The 17389-nt window shown below is 36.2% G+C and overlaps 1 protein-coding gene across 8 annotated transcripts in view; it reads left to right on the top strand.

The window, feature by feature from the left end:
* ATP11B (ATPase phospholipid transporting 11B (putative)) overlaps positions 1-17389 on the top strand; it is a 68921-nt gene that overhangs the window by 33778 nt on the left and 17754 nt on the right. For all 8 annotated transcript variants that reach the window (XR_012836808.1, XM_075761473.1, XM_075761471.1 and 5 more), the window contains exons 13-28: positions 110-268; positions 555-727; positions 1130-1198; positions 2105-2178; positions 2265-2368; positions 2513-2694; positions 3422-3625; positions 3898-4051; positions 6106-6208; positions 7331-7476; positions 8714-8773; positions 9067-9194; positions 10056-10194; positions 13645-13710; positions 14007-14110; positions 14751-14916. Coding sequence is in view for 7 of the 8 variants with exons in the window: in XM_075761473.1 (XP_075617588.1) it covers positions 110-268; positions 555-727; positions 1130-1198; positions 2105-2178; positions 2265-2368; positions 2513-2694; positions 3422-3625; positions 3898-4051; positions 6106-6208; positions 7331-7476; positions 8714-8773; positions 9067-9194; positions 10056-10194; positions 13645-13710; positions 14007-14110; positions 14751-14916 (2031 nt within the window). In the remaining variant the exon portion in view is untranslated. The remainder of the gene's footprint in view (positions 1-109; positions 269-554; positions 728-1129; positions 1199-2104; positions 2179-2264; positions 2369-2512; positions 2695-3421; positions 3626-3897; positions 4052-6105; positions 6209-7330; positions 7477-8713; positions 8774-9066; positions 9195-10055; positions 10195-13644; positions 13711-14006; positions 14111-14750; positions 14917-17389) is intronic.

The following is a 17389-nucleotide window of genomic DNA, read 5'->3' as shown; positions in this document are numbered from 1 at the left end:
CACATGATCAAAAAAAAGGTGTGGAGAGTGTGAGTTGAGAATTTTTTTTTTCTTTCTTCTAACAAGTATGTGCAACTCCAAGTCTGTGTTTTGTTTTATTTTGCAAAAGGTAGAGTATGTGTTTACAGACAAAACCGGTACATTAACTGAAAATGAGATGCAGTTTCGGGAGTGCTCCATTAATGGCATAAAGTACCAAGAGGTCAATGGTAAACTGACTCCAGAGGGGTTTTCTGAAGATTCTCCAGATGGAAATAGGCATAGTTTGGTAAGACTTTTTTTTTTTCTTCCCATTAGGCATTCTAGACAGAAGGTGTTTTATTTCAGAGGAATATTCTTCTAGCATTAGCATTTGTTTAGAACATCAGGATTTCTGAATAGTTTGAAGCCATTAAGTGTTACTGAACAGATAATATTTATTAAACATGTTGAGATGTGATTATTTAACATGGAATACTTGACAGATTTTTAAGTAAAACCATATTTTTTATTAAGTATGTTCAAAACTGGGTTGATACCTAAATGCTACAAATAAAGTTTTTTCTTTCTTATAGATGAAAGAGGAAGAACTCTTCTTGAAAGCAGTTTGTCTTTGTCATACAGTACAGATCAATGCAGATCAAACAGATGGTGCTGACGGTCCCTGGCACGCCAATGGACTAGCATCCCCATTGGAGTATTATGCTTCTTCACCTGATGAGAAAGCTTTAGTTGAAGCTGCAAGCCGGTGAGTTGGACTGCCAAAACTGTCTAAAGTAGAAATTGCCTACTAGGGCAGGCAATTTGTGGTAGAAGCAACCATAAATACTGCTCAGAAAGATTGTAAAGCCCAGGGCCTGGCACTGTCAGTTTACTATGAAAACATACAAAAATAGTATATGCCTAGGTTTTTGTGTATTTTAAAGTGATGATTTAAAATATTTCTATAAATCATTGAGAAATGATAGGGGACATAGTATGTTGCTATTAAAACATTGTTGAAAGTGGGCATTCTTCATTTTGTCTAGAAATAGAGAGCACTAATGGGGTGTAAGAGTCTCTCTCTTATTTTCTTTTCTTCCCCATGCCCCCAGCAATCAGTAGCCATTATGGCTAAAGTGACAATTAAATGTATATTTTTTCATTTTAGGGTTGGAGTAGTATTTACTGGAACCAGTGGGGACGCTATGGAAGTAAAAAGCCTTGGAAAACCAGAAAGGTACTTGTTTTTATTCCTCGTTTTTCTTTTGAAAGACAGAACAGTAGTGAAGATTAATATAATGTTCTCCTCGTAATCCTCTCTGTTCATAGAAAACCTTGCCTTTCCACAGCGTGTTCTTTTTAATGCTTTTCCCTTGATGTCTTCAAGACAGCTTGCATCTTATTCCTTACCAATTGAAACTGAGATGCAAGAATTTTGTGTGAGTTTCTCTGTGTAGGTGTGCATTATAACAGTTTATATCTTTGCCCATTCCTCAGAGGCTGAGATTGTAGTAGAGCTGGAAAACTGGATTGCTTATTCAAGTCTTACAGTTTGTGTTTTAAGTTCTAGAAGTTCCCAGAATTGGTCTAATGTATGCATAATCTAATTACATATTTTAAACTTTCCCAAAAAGAGTAGAAATATTATTGATAATCGTATATCTGTGGTATGTCGTTACACCTTTTATCCATGTGATCTAAGCTAGTAGTAACATAACAAAAAACAGTCCAGTTATCAGGGAACATACACTCTTTGGCTGTGTAGCTTGTTTACAAGTGTTAGAAATAAAATACAGTTTTCAAAGTTATGCCTGAAGTAATGATAGAAGGATAAAGGAATAGGTAGGAGCTGATTGTAATCTCCAGATGTAAAGCCTAGTGTTCAAGAAACTATTGCTACTGGTAGAAGAACCATTTATTCTTGTAGAATGGAATTAAATGTATATGAAAGACAATCAATTGCACAAACACCAGTAACAGGATTGTTGCTCAACAGTGGAAGCATATAGGGTTTCTATATAAAAATGACACTTTGGGGAAAGCTCTCTGGGGTGAGTGTATATTTATAAGTAATTGTCTCTGGAAATTTATTTCTTAAGATGTTTTCTTCCCCTTCCCTCTTCTTTTAAAACACAAAATATAGGTATAAATTGCTTCATGTTTTGGAGTTTGACCCAAATCGCAGACGAATGAGTGTCATTGTAGAGAGTCCCTCAGGTAAGCGATCAGAAGTTGCACAAGCTGCAGTCGAGAACTTCTTAAATAGTATGTATTCTTAATTTCTGTTCTATTTTACTTTTTAGGGGAAAAGCTTTTATTCACAAAGGGAGCAGAATCTTCCATTCTTCCTCGTAGTAAGAGTGGAGAAATAGACAAAACAAGGGTACATGTGGATGAATTTTCTTTGGTAAGTGCATATGTTTGCTCAACTGATTGGAAGAAAATTCTTCCAGTCCAAATTCTGTGGCTTGAAGTGAACAAATTGCAAGTTACGCCTTGTTAGATCAGAATCTCGTCTGCTCTGAACGTAGTCTTTTTTATTTTCTTACAGAAAGGACTAAGAACTTTGTGTGTAGCCTACAGAAGATTCACACCTGAGGAGTATCAAGAAATTGGCAAACGCCTTCATGAGGCCAGGACTGCCTTACAACAACGGGAAGAAAGATTAGCAGATGTATTCAACTTCATAGAAAGGGATCTGGAATTACTTGGGGCTACAGGAGTAGAAGACAAGTATGCAATGGAGTTTCTGCTAACTAAACTCAAAAACATAGCAAGTTTAGGATTTATAACTGAAATATGATGTGTGCCATGAAAAATTCTCCTGCCACCAGCAAAAGTTCTTTGCTATTCTTGTTTAGCGTGTTTACCACTCTTTGGATTGAGGAGCATGCAAAACGTGTTCTACCAACTGATTTTGGCTTAATAACGATGACATATATTAAATCTGTCCTGATGAGGCACACTACGTGAAACAGCATAATTGCAGTAAATATTTAGGGTAATGGCTAATTCCTTGGGAGAACTTCTATACATAGCTACTTTACAAGGCATTCTGTTTGCGTAGTATATGTTTTGTAAGTCAGATGGTGTATTGTACTCTGCCATGTATGGATGGAGCACTTAAAAGCTTTACCAGAGTAGATAGTAATTGTTGTGGACTGTTTTAAAGGTTCTCAGATGCAGCAGTGGCGCCTAATTTAAATTAAGATGTGCTTATTACAAAGTTTTGATCGCTTAGCAGGATTGAAGTTGAGTTTTTGTTTCATCAAGGCCTTCGTTTTATTGCTGGTAACAGAATGTCATCTGCCAGACTACGATGCTCTGAAAATATACGTAACATTGGAAATGCAGTCTTAAGTCATCATGACAGTGGGGTTACAGGAGTAACATGGAATTACAATGTGAGCTCTCTTCGTAAAGTGTTTAATTGGTTATTTAAGACTTATCTTGTTTCTAGACTGCAGGAGAAAGTCCAAGAAACTATAGAAGCTCTCAGGTTGGCTGGTATCAAAGTGTGGGTACTCACTGGAGATAAGCACGAAACGGCTGTTAGTGTCAGTTTATCATGTGGACACTTTCATAGAACCATGAACATCCTTGAGCTTGTGCAGCACAAGTCAGACAGTACCTGCGCAGAGCAACTGAGACAGCTAGCCAAAAGGTAAAATGCCCGAGATGTTAATATCTCAGTGATGTTCTTAGCTTGATTTGCTTTTATTTTCTAATTTTACAACAATCTCTTTGGTGTATGTGCCAAACACATGAATTTGCCTTTTTAGAAATCTGTTTGTTAATATAATAGCAGACTTGAAGAAGCAGTCTGTCTAACAGGCTAACTTCTTTGTTTGTTGTATGGGCAACTGCATAGTTCATAACAAAATTTAACTTTTCCCCTTACACCAATACAAAGTCAACATTTTTGTCCTTGAATAGAATAAAGGAAGACCATGTTATCCAGCACGGACTGGTTGTGGATGGGACCAGCCTCTCTCTTGCACTCAGGGAACATGAAAAACTGTTCATGGAAGTTTGCAAAAACTGTTCTGCAGTGTTGTGCTGTCGGATGGCACCCCTTCAGAAAGCAAAGGTAAGTGAAAATATAATCAGGATCGTCTTGTAGGCATTTTTATCATGCTTTGAGGAGGCAAAGATTTCTGTTTTGTTTGTTTGCCTGACCCTTTGTGTGACTTTTGAGTCCTTGTTAAATTCAGTTGCTCTGGAGTAGAAGTAGTCAGAAGTTTCTACCCATGTTTGAAAATTTGCAAGTGGGTGGGGGAAAGAGTCAAAATGCACTGCCACTGTGCAAGAAAAAAGGCTGATCTTTAATCAGTCTCTTGAGTGTTCTGTAAGGTAGTAGCTATCCTGATGACCTGCATGCTTTTGGGTTGCCTGTTCCATCACTTCTCCAAAGCAAAAAAGCTAAATTGAAAATTCATGAAGCTGTAGGGAAAAAAAAAAAGAGCTTTGCTAAAGATTTAAAAAAATACTCAAGTTTGAGGAGGAAGTAGAAGGGAAGTCTCCAGTAGAAGGGCCTAGTTTCCTGGGGAGGGGTTTGCCTTAGTGCTCTCTTCTAAGACCATTTTTCCTTCACATGTACTTAATTTTATTCAAATACAGATCAGATAAAATTCAAATTCAGATTTTTAAATTTTTTTTTTACTCTAGAAAGCTAAGCTCTGAAGACCTGTATTACTTATTCTTTCCTTTTGATTTTTTCCATTTTTTGCTTTCTTCCTTTTTTTTAACTAATATTCAATTGTATACCTCTATTGGAGTATTTTTTAATTATACTCTTAGCTTATCTGTATACTTTAAAGGCTTTTTGCATGTATTTTCAGTAATATTAAGTCTCTGAAAGGTCACCGTTGCCCACTGTATTTTTACAGCTTGTCAAAAAGAAAAGGAGAAAAGGTGTCTTGTTACCTTAAAGCATTAGGAAACCCTTATGTGAGGTACTAGATGTGCAAAAAAGAGCAGGCTGTTTTACTATAGCTTGAATGACCTGTTTGAGGTCACTCTTCCTCCTTCCAACATTTAGTCAGAGTTTTAATGCAGTCTTTAGAATCGTTTCATTATAAAACTGTTCAGCTGTATATAGAACTCTGTATAATATTAGTTTCAATAAAATGTTGTCAAGTTGGTTGTGACTACTACAAGAAAAGCAATTTGTTGGATGTGTCCACTTTACACTCTTCAGCTGAAATTTTTTCCATCCCCTCTTTAAGGTGTAGTTATTTGTCTGTGTTGTGTCCTTGTTCTTATTTTGTCATGTAACTTGATTTATAATGTGTTTTGTACTGCCAAATTAGGCAAATAGCAGCCAATAATACTTTCCTTGATTCTTATCCTGTCCAGCAGATAATCTCCATTATTTCCTGTGTTTTGTCATGAAGTACAATAAAACCTAATTTTTGCAGCAGTGACTTTTTAATCTTAAACACTGAAGTCTATAAATCACCGAGACAAACGCCATACAACGTGGGAGGGGAGGGTGGGGAAGGAAGTGTTTTGCAGTTTATTCTAGCCTTGCATTTGATTTTCTGCTCTAGGCATACTTTTTGTGAGGTTTATTCCAAGGTTAAGCTGGAACTCAGCTTAATATTTCCCTCATCATTCCCTTTAATTTTAATGCTTGTTAATATATGGCTAGTTGTCTCACTACTTATTTTTGTATATTTTATGGCTCAGAAGTCTTTTTAAACATCTTTCGTGTTTAAAAACATGACATCAGTCATTCAGAGCTGCTGCTGATTGCTGTTGGTAAAATTTGTCAGAGGATTTGTCTTGACCTTTTGGCATAGATGTCTGTCTGAATTACTGCAGTCTTCGATATCTCCTGAGGACTGATCTGGATGACATACTGCAGCCTTGCTACCTCTTCAAGGCTGCTTACTAAGATCTAATGGTAAATGTACTTGAAATAATTACCCCTTAGGAATCGGGAACAATGAATTTGCACATGTGATATGTCAAAGATGTTATTTATCCAAGTGTGCACATTTATAAAATGTAGTAAATTGTATTTACAGGTAGGTAACTAAGATACTTGGGAATTGGAGGCATGGTTTGTAGGTAAACTGTCTAATTCGAAAAATTTCTACCCCTTTTTTTTTTTCCTTTTTCCTTTTTTTATCCCCCCAGGTAGTGCGACTGTTAAAAACATCTCCAGAGAAACCTATAACATTAGCGATCGGTGATGGTGCTAATGATGTGAGCATGATACAAGAAGCACATGTTGGCATAGGTAACTCTCTTTTGTTAGAAGAGATAAAGGCAAATAAGATGCAAATTTCAGTAGAGGATTAGATCATGAGCAGTGTTTATAAGTAGGTAAACTTCTAACGTTTTTTGCACCTCAATGTCAGGATGTTAATCTGAGTCATCTGTTGTAGCAGAGTTTTAGTGAAATTTAAAATTTAAGGCTGTTTGCTTTCACAGGTCTTAGGTTTATTGTGTAGTCTACCAATAATCAGAGGTCCTGCTTAATGGTGCCTTAAGAACAGCAAAGATTATCTGTAGCTAAATTTCAGAAGTACTCCACTTCAGATATTGTAAACGGATGTCTCTTAACTTCAGACATTGTCAAGTTCTACGTTCCTGTGTGAACTTGACCTTCTAACCTTTCTTTGCTAAACTGCCACTGTTTGCACTACATCTGTATCACTGGAGAAATGCCATTTGTTCCTAGTTTGTTTCTGAGGAGAAGGCTTTCATTATATCTCTTGAGAGACTCACTGATTCTCAGCTAAGCTTGGTAGTTTTCTCTGTTTATATTGTTTTCTGTTATCTGGCCAGGACCTTTTTTAAACATTTTTTTGTACTGTGGTATATGCCTGAGTACAAACCAAAACATACATATAACTGAACTGGTACCCATCACATAGTGTTTTGGTATTTCCTTTACTGACTTTGGTCGATGGTGTTTGTTCCAGTAGTAAATACTGAAGGTTTTTACATGAGATAGTGGTACATCAGGATATTCAAGCTGTCACCCTTTGTGGTTTAAAAGGTGTATGTGAAGTTTATCATGTAAATCATGTGGCCATGATTTTTAAGACCAGGATATAATTGTGGGCCACTTTTATTCTGTAAAAGAACATATTGTGTTATCTGTGTATGCCTATCCTAATCTTAATAATAGTTTTTAGAAATTAATTTGTGTTGAGCTGTGACAAGTGCCGAGCATTGTCAGCCCATCAGAGTAAGTAAACTGCTATTGTAAGAACAGAAAGTTGCTGAAGTCTTTATAATGTCGAAGTGCAGAAAAACAGAACTGTAGCTTCAGGTGTATTGTTGTTGGGGGTTTTTAAACTTTAATTTTTACAATATTTAACCTGTTTTCTGTTTACTTTCCCAAATATTATAGGAATCATGGGCAAGGAAGGAAGACAAGCTGTAAGAAACAGTGACTATGCAATAGCACGGTTTAAATTCCTCTCCAAGTTGCTTTTTGTTCACGGGCACTTTTACTATATTAGAATAGCAACCCTTGTACAGTACTTTTTTTATAAGGTAAGTCTTCAAAGAGTGCCAGTGAAGATTACAGAAAAATGCATGACTTTTTTCCAGCAAGAAATTTATTTCAGATCTAACATTTTTGTTGGGAACAGGTTAAACATCTCTGTTCAAACATGTTTTCTGGGCTTTTTTTTACATTTTACAACCAAATGCAGTAGTTTAACTCTGCATTTTAGTACTTCCCTCTAGAAATGGGTTTTAAATATACCACAATGAGTTTGCCTGGGCTGGGAGGGAGACATGTTTTCTCTCTGAAAGCAGTATTACAGGCTTGAAATTAAATGCATTATTTAGCAAGATGTAAAAGTATAACCTTATTTGTTTATTGATTTAATATGAACCAAACTCGTTCATTTTTCCGAAAAGGAAAAAGGAGCACAGGAGGTAGTTGAGGGAGGGAAGGGCCTGTGGAAGGCGTGTGGGGAGAGACCATGCTCTTTGCCAGCAGGCTTATCTCAAGAAAGCTTAACATTCCCAGCCTTGACGTAAGAAATCCTGAGGTGAGACACTGCGAGGGAAGTAAGCAGCACCAGGGACTGAGTTGTCTCCGGGTACCTCCTGGGGAGCTATGGCACGGAGCAGCGGGGTGAGCTTGTTGGAGCATAAGCAAAGTGCTGGAGGGAGGAGGAGGGACAGGCTTGGGAGCTCAGTGTGGGGCTGGGGTCTTTGAAACGCAAGGCTCATAACTGGTTTACGTGATCATCAGTTTTGATAAGAAGTCAAAATTAACTATCTGACTGGAAACTTATCTGTGATTCTAGCATTGGCCACCAAGCCACTTTTTATGTTCTATTGTTTATTGCATTTGAAGATAACAGGTGGGTGTTAGGTTTTGGATTTTGTTTTGTCTACTCCCATGCAAAAAACACATGAGCAGGGTGCAGGCTTTCTTAAATGAAAAGTGGAAACTGTTTTGCAAAGAAATTACTAAGAAGAAACTGAGGGGAAAATGTATTTCTTTAGTCTCCTTTAATACTACTTGTACTCCTATAAAGAAATGTGTTCATCAAGCACATATGATTTATATTTTTCAGGTTCACTGTCCGAAAGGACAAACAAAATATGCTCTCAAGCAAAGCATATTGCTTCATTTTGCCAAGTAAAATGCTGAAATGCTTTATACTGTCTCTGTGTATTTTTATCAGCTTGTAATAGCAGGTTTCTTTCAGGGTTGAGAGGCATATACTCATGACTAACCATTTCCTTCACTTTTTTCTTTTTTTTTTTTCAGAATGTGTGCTTTATTACACCACAATTTTTATATCAGTTCTTCTGTTTATTTTCACAACAGGTAAGTAGTGGAAGCCTTGCATCTTGATGTGTATGAAACACTCAGGATAAATAACAAGAAAAATGGGAAAGAACTACACAGGAGCAGCACAGATTTTACACTTAAATATCCGGCTTAATTTTTTATATTTGGTAGCTTGATGTTACTACATGGTCATGCAAGTATAGCTTTTTTCCTAACTAGTAAATTCACTTAATGATTTGCTGCTGCTATTAGTGTGCTAATAAATTTTAATAAATATGAACAAATTTTTTCTTTACAAGGCTCAAAATAATTTTTGTTTCCATTTTCAGACGCTCTATGACAGCGTATACCTGACTTTGTACAATATTTGTTTCACTTCCTTGCCTGTCCTCATATACAGTCTTTTTGAACAGCATGTGCATCCGCATGTATTACAGAGTAAACCTGTGCTCTATCGGTATGTATATCTTTTATGTATTGTCACAGTGACACATAATTTAGAACAGCAGCGGCATCTGCAGAAGTCTGAACTTGCTATCATGTATTCCTACGGTATTTTTACCTGTAATTTATGCAATTTTTAGTAACTGTCTTGAGGGAAGAACAACTGCAGCTATGTAGTTTTCATCCTAAAAGTTAATTAACATGAGTATTTTAAGAGAAGCATCTTTTTATGTCAATCATACTAAGACCGGAAGAGAATTGAGCACTTGGTCAGCTTACGTGATTAGCAGCCCTACGTCATTACATGTAGGAGGTGAAAATCACTCAGACACGCAAATGAAAAACTAGGACACCGTGGTTAGGGGAATCACCATGAAAATGCTTTACTAAGAGGGGAAATGATTTCCTGTAGCATTAGATGTCCTCCCAGTGGCTACATGGTGCACTGCATACTACTTTGTGGAGAAAAAAAAGTATGTATTTTTGTGAAAAATAAACGTGTCTCAGATGTTTCTATTTTCCTAAAGGTCTTTACAGCAGAACAAGGGGCAGGCATCAGGAGACCTGACTTTTTCTTCCTCTTGCAATTCCACCTCCAGGGAGAAGATTTCTAGTTTGTGCTATTCTGAATTTGACCCATTAGAGACCCTTGCCATTGGTGATCCCTGTATAAAGCAGAGGCAAATCACGAGAGCTCAGAGTTCTTTTTTTTTGCCCATGATTTATGCATTTTTTCATATGTCAGCATTCGTTAAATGTATCTTGGTGTGGTTGAAAGTTACATTTATTCAAAGCAGTAGCAGTCATGCAGTGTGAATAGCTGATGGGTTATATAAAGACAATGTGAAATCCAAAATCTGTTTTATTTCTGCAGAGACATCAGTAAAAATGCCCATCTGGGATTTAAACCATTTCTTTACTGGACCATCTTGGGCTTCTTTCATGCATTTATTTTCTTTTATGGCTCGTATCTTCTAATGGGAGAAGACACTTCTCTGCTGGGAAATGGCCAGGTACAATATCATAAGAATTATTCTACCACTGTATTTTTGGTGATATTTCTTAATTTTTAATTTTTTTTTAAATCCTCTTGTGTCAGAAAAATCTTAAGATTTTTTTTATTTTATTTTTATGAACTACATAATTACCAAAGGTGCTTTGCCAATATTTGTGTGTGCTCTCCAGAAACATTTCTTAGTGTGGAAGCTGTAAGACATGTTGTCAGAAAGCGTATGTCGGTGAAGAACATATCTTTCAAGATAACAAATGTGTTATAGTTGTCTTAAACCTTGTTTTATTTTATATACCGTTTTTGTCAAAATCATATAGCTTCAGTAAATGAGAATTTATATTCATTCATTCAGAACTCATTTTGAGTTGGACTTAATTGCAGTGTCAAACACAGATGTCTTTAGCATCTGTTATAAAATTAGGCTTAAATCTGAAAGATGCTGGAAGTCTTAAAGCTTCTCCTGAAAAGGTGTTATTTTAATTACTCAGAAATTCTAAAAATTAAGTAGTGCAAACTGCTTTGAAATCATACTTTTTATTCAATAAATGTTTTTAAGTCAGTAACTTAATGACATCATCAAAAACTAATTTGACCCTTTCTGTTTTAAAGATGTTAAAGTTAACAGGAAAAATCATGTACAAAAAACTCCAAAGCTTGGGTGAAACCATTACAAGTCTGCTTCCTCATTTTCCCTGGTTCTGAGTTAACCTCATTTAGAACAATTAGAATTTGATTTTTCTCTCTGTTAGGGGTAGTGATGCAAAAGTACATTCGCTTCTCATTATGCCATTCTTCCTACTGACAAGAAGTGCTTGCTGATTCTCGTGTAGCGCTTAATAGAGTTGCCAGTTACGACACGAGGTACAAAAATAGCATCGTGCTCTATTCACAGTGGTCACCTGGTGACAGAGAGTGGGCATGAGCTCAGGAAGGTTAGGGGGGAAAAAAAAAAAGGGGGGTTTCCATCTAATGATGCACAGACAATGTGTCGAGTGACTAAAATCAGTGAGCATGTGAACTCGTACTTGGCATCCCTGCAGAGAAAGGAGCAAGAAAGGGAGGGTGGTGCAGCTAGCTGGAGTAACTATTTCATCATGAGATGTTTGATAAGAACATTAAAATAATTGTGCTTCAGATTAAAATGTCTCTTACAGCTGAGATGTGAGTGTGCCCTGTCGTCATTTGTTATAAGCTGTGTGACTTTGTTCTTGTGAATTGGTAAAGGGCCTTCAGTGCTTTTCTGATGAAATGATTTTACACTATGAATCAGTGTGTTTTGGTGCATCTGTCTTAATTGTCAAAGCACCTTACTTCAGAATTGCTTAGTAAATGTCCGCAAGGCAGGAACAGACTTTTTTCATTGTATTTAGTAATGAATATTTAGTTTGGGGAACAGATTACATTTTATAAATCTAGACCAGTTTTAGTGGTTTCTCTTTTATAAATTAACCTCAAGATTTTTTAAATATGCTTAGGGAATGAGCATACTGTAAATAAATAAATAGCTTTCAGATGCCGTTTGGCTTCTCATGTTTTCTGTAATGTGACTTGGAAAAAAAAAAAAAGGTCTTAGAATTTATTTGGAGTTACTCTCTACCTCTCTGTGTTTGCTAAAAGATGGTTATTGGAACTGGTAGAACTGCGTGTTGCAGTAAAATATCTGCAGTGCACAAAGTATTTTGAAAACTTAATGTGTGCTGAAAAAGCCAAAGTTAAGGGAAAGAGAAACTCGTGTTCTGCTGAAGTGCTTTCTTGTGACAATCCTCCAGAAGTGATAGCTTTGTGCGAACGTGTGATACAGGGTTGGCCGGTGCAAGGCCTCACGTTTTTATTCACAGTTCTCGGTTTGGAGCAAAGCAGAATAGAAGAGACTAAATAATTTGTTAATGTTGGTGGTTTGTTAGGTTTACCTCAACACATTGTACAACTACTTGATCTTTTAGTTTTCTTTTCTCCCCCCTTTTTCATGCGGTGCATGTCGTCAGATATTGAAACCTAACAGGCAAATGGTAAGAGTTTAGAAGAGGAGGAGATACAAAATACTGTATCTGTTACTTCACAGGATTAAAGGATGCAGCATCCACAGTGTAAATGTGTTCAAAAATAAAATGGTGGCAAGAACCTGTTTGCGTTGTGCATTCTAACTCTGTGACCCTTGAGAGCAGTGTTAGCAAAGACACTTTCTTTCACAGGTCACTCGAGAGCAGTAGTTTAATTTTCCTTTAAGATCATTATTGCAGCAGTTAATAGCAAGCACCTTGCTTGTTAAACGTTGCTATCAGTGTGAAAAGTCAATAGAAGGCTTCAGAAGATATGTTATAACAAGGCTCTTAAAAATTATCAGTAAATCCAGACTCACGGCTGCCTCAATTTTGTACCTTGTGTAAAGAAGAGAGAAGCAGTTGTGAGTTTATCATCGGGCTGTTGGGATTTTTTTTGTCAGAGCTCTGTAACAAGGACTACAACTGTGCGAATCCCAGTTTCGTGCCTCTGTGCTGTACTAACAAATCAACTCTAGGATGACTTTGCCTGTCTGCATGTGGTACCTCTCTCCTTGCTTGCTTAGATTGCTACCGGTAAATACTGAGTTGAGGGTTTGGTCTTTGTTCAGTATGTCAGTGGCAAAAATAGCTACAAACCAGCAACGTCTTCAGTTCCAGCACCCAGACTGCTTACGGGAGCTGAGCGGTTGGACCTGTTGTAGAATGACAGCGTGTGTCTGAGTAGCATGTGTGTAGATAGATTACAAACTCAGCATCCCTGCTTGGTTGTCAGAGCTGAGATTTTGTTGTAGAACTTGTTCAGAGTTTTGATAGTTTAATTTACATGGGCAAGAGAATACAAAAATGACAGATACAGCATTTTAGAATTGAAGCTTAATTTTGGGTTTATTAGCCTTGAAACAAAGTGTCTTTTCCTTAGAATTTTCTTTGAAAAGTAGAATGACACCATTATTTTTGAATTGTAAAATTGTGCTTGAGGTAAAAAGTGAACTTTCAGGTGATGCTGCATGTTGAAAATGATCTGGAAATGTTTAAACTCAGTGTTTTGCACTTATGTTAAAGTGAATACTTTCCACCCAATATTTGCTTTCTATTGGATGCTTATACTTAATTGATCAAATTGGTATCTTCATTTTTCTATCATTTCATGTTACTGTTTTGGACTTTCTTCATATTTCATGTAGCCTTTGTGGTGATTTGTTTTGAACCAAGAAGGAAGATGACTTGTAGGGTGTTAATTTTGCTCCTATCATAAGCTATATTTTTTTATAGTAGTTAGTGTTGTATCCCTCTTGCTTTTTCATGATGATTAGTTGTCACAAGCTTATGTCCATGGACTTGTTTCATTAATATAGCTGACTTGAGAAGAATCTAACTTACCGTGCATGCTCTTAACTGATTTTTCTTTTTTTTTGTCTTCCATGATTTGTGCCTTGGCATTTTCTTAGATGTTTGGAAACTGGACATTTGGTACTTTGGTCTTCACCGTTATGGTTATAACTGTTACGATGAAGGTATGATGCTATACTAATTACTCTCTGTGTTTGGGTATATAGGCAAATATGTAATAGAGCAATAATTTAAAATTGATTCAAAAGTTAAATGGAAGTAATTGGTTATTGAGGATTCCAGATAAGTGATTTTTATGTTTGCTTTCAGTGGTGGTTAAAATTTTTCTTTGTAGTTTTTGCATGTTACAACAATATTTATTGTTTGAGTTGAAAGTTCATAAGTACATTCAGACCAGTAATTATCATTTTCTGTGAACTGGGGGGAAAAAGGAAGTTCACTGAAGTTATCTTTGTTTTAGATGGCACTAGAAACTCACTTCTGGACATGGATAAACCATTTTGTTACTTGGGGATCCATTGTATTTTATTTCATATTCTCCTTGTTTTATGGGGGAATTATCTGGTGAGTGATTCTTTTTTGTTGTTGCTTTTTCCTCTCCTTTCTATAGCACCTATGATGGGTGAAGATATGAAAAAACACTAAAATATTATGTTCTACCATGTTGCTCTGAATTTTGTCACAGGTGTCATAAAATAAATTTTTAAACTTAGAGCGATCACTCGCTTTTGGTGATTCTTTCAGAAATTTGAGCAATGCTGCTAAGCTGTCCTGTGCTCAAGGCACAGGGAATTACTCGTCTCTGACAGCCTGTGACTATAAAGGCATTTTTGTTTTTAAAAAAGTAGATAGGTTCCCAAAGGTGCTATGTAATAGGTAAATGTTTGCAACAGAAATGAAGATGCTGGAGTTTGAATTGGTAAAGGAATGCATTTTTACTTGTATTTTGGGGTCTTGGAGGAATAGGATGGTGATTGATTTTTCACAGTTTAACACTAAACCAGAATGCTTCCCACCAAAGTTCGGTACCCTCCTTCCCCAGAGTTTCTCTGCAGGTCAGGTCCAACAGATTGCTAGACTTCATGGACACCATGCAGTTGTAACTCTGCATCCTGAGAGGCTTGCTGCTTCGTGTAAAATAAAATACGCTTGAGTCTGTTTCTAGAAGCTCCTGTTAGTAATTGCCACTTCTTTAACTTTTCAGGCCATTTTTACATACCCAGGACATGTACTTTGTATTTGTTCAACTGTTGTCAAGTGGTTCTGCTTGGTTTGCCATAATCCTCATAGTAGTTGCTTGTTTGTTTCTTGATGTTGTGAAGAAAGTGCTGTACAGACATCTACAACCAACAAGTACTGAAAAAGCTCAGGTAATGTTATGCTTTTGTATCCAACTTGATCAGTAGTTAAAAGAACATGTTTGTTAAAGTCTGTCCTGTAAACTAATTACTTTCCTGTGATATTTAATTATCCTCTTATATTGCTGTCATGTTTAATGCATAAAAATGTTCTCATTTCAAAAGATAATTGTTAATTTAAAATTACAAAATTGAGGACACCATTTTACAAGGAAATAACATTTATGTTTAATTGATATTAACAATAGTAGAATTATTTGTAAAGGGGTCGCTCAGTCTTTTGCATCTCAGCTTGCAACTGTATGAGAGGATCATATTACGCATTTTTGTCCTGTTTTAAAGATGGTAACTTGTTCTCATTTTTCTCTAGGAATTAGAAGCTCTCTCTTGAACTGTAATTGGCACTGAATAGTTCTTAAAATGTGATGAAAACAATAATTTTAAAAATTGCTTTAGTAGGACTTGTTTTAATTAGTATTTCTTAAATCTTGATCATATATGCCATGTATTTGTTGATTATGTAATGAAAGATAATTACCTATGTGGCATTTTTGTAAATTAATAGAAGACATCTAAAGATATCTGTGATAATAGAATCTCCCTTTTGCCTGACACAGGCTGCGAAAACTCCTTGAAATCAGTCTGTTGACATTAGGCTGTCTTTTAGGTCAATATTTCATCTATGTTTGAGTGTTTTCTTCTTTTTAGTGACAGTTAGGGAGAAGTCATCCTGACCCACTGGTCTAATAGTTACTGTCTCTGGTTTCAGTTTTCTTCATTTTATCTTGTTATAGTTTTTCTGCTAAACTGAAAAGTGTTCTGTTAAGAAATTTTTGGTTTATTCACGGTTAGGTTTGTGATCAAGTTAACTTTCTCACTGATGAGTAGGTTGGACTTGCATCTTCTGTCAGAAAGGCTATTTTCCAGTCTTTTAATCATTCTTGTGTTTCTCCTGTAATCTTCGCCATTCCTCAACCTCATCTTGAATTTTGGATTTCACCAGTGGACACAATATTCCAGCACAGCATGCATCAGTGCTAAGTATGCAAATGATGAATCCCCCAGCTGTATTCAGTTTACAAAATAATATACATCAGTAACCTGTTATCTTCTGCATCTTTTTCTCATCTGCAAATGATTATGTTGATTTCTTCCACATCACTGATGAGAGGTCAAGTAGCATAGGGCCAAAAAAAATGTGAACCTGAATGGAGAATCCAGTTGACAAAGATATCCCATATACAGTTATGTTCTGAAACCTGTCAACAGTTTATATGTGTGCCATATCAATTTTGTGGTGTCCCAGTTGCTTAATCCAAATTACACTGAGCTATGTGCCATACAGAACTCTTAACTGCATTGCATCAATACTGTTACCTTTAGAATCTAACCTTGTAATTACTTTGATGTAAGTGCATGTTGATTGACTTAAATTATATTACCCTTCTAATTTGTGTTTAAAAAAAAATAAATCTATGTAAGACATTCTCTTAAGTTGTCTGGGATCAACATCATGCTGACAAACCTATTCCTAGCCAAAATATCCCACTAGGCCCTTTTCAAAACTGGAATATTAGCTCCTTTTTCCAGTCTTGGAATTTAGTAGCTAAAAGCCAAGGTAAATAACTGCTAGCTTTCAGAAAACTGTTCAGCTAGACCTGATAATCCTTAATGGCATGTTATTGCACTTTCTGGATTAAAGAGTCTTGATTTAGCAAAAATTCTGTAGGTAATGATACTTATCTTTTTTTTTTTTTTCCTTCAAAAACTAGGGGCAATGTTTATCGAACACTTGCCTTTCCTTCCTTCCTGTACATCAGCTGTTTCTGTTTGTATTGGTATGGTTGTTGAGGCTTCTCATGTTCCCAAGTGCTTGAATTAAAAAGCAAAAAAACCTCCATCATTTTTCCTTAGCTTTATCCGTATACTTCTTGTTGCATTCTCTTGCTTTCTGAATCAGTTCTAGAGAATTTCCAGGTTCAGTTTGTTTCTGTTGCAGTTGTGTCATCAAGGACACAGTCAGACTTCTTATTTTTAAGAAAGAATCTTGATGAATGTCTAACATCTTTCCTGTGGCTGTAGCTTGATTCACAGCCACGGGGATTTTGCTTTGTGCATCTATTATTCATTGTTTTATTTTCCTTATTCCCATTCTACTTTGCCATTTGAATGGTCAACATCAGGATTTATGTTTACCAAAATACTGTCTTTTTCTGAAAACACTCAATTTCTGATACTGCAAAGTTGAGATATCTAAAATCTGATTTGACCAGAAATGTTTCAGCAGCCATTCAGAGGTTCTCTGTCTGTGACTGGTAGTGACATAGATAAAAATATATTTGCAAAAAGGCGGCACCTGCTTATTCCTTTGTTGAGGTTTAGTCTGTTGAGATTTTCCCCACTCTTACTTTGAACAGGACAGTCGGCCCCACTGAATTTCGTCGGCTGTTCCTGTAGTGAAGAAGTAGACAGGAGGGAAGATCAG

Source organism: Balearica regulorum, chromosome 9 (assembly GCF_011004875.1).
Source record: "Balearica regulorum gibbericeps isolate bBalReg1 chromosome 9, bBalReg1.pri, whole genome shotgun sequence".
Classification (NCBI taxonomy): domain Eukaryota; kingdom Metazoa; phylum Chordata; class Aves; order Gruiformes; family Gruidae; genus Balearica; species Balearica regulorum.
The sequence above is the reverse complement of the archived record's forward strand: the minus strand, read 5'-3'. Positions and strand labels throughout refer to the sequence as shown.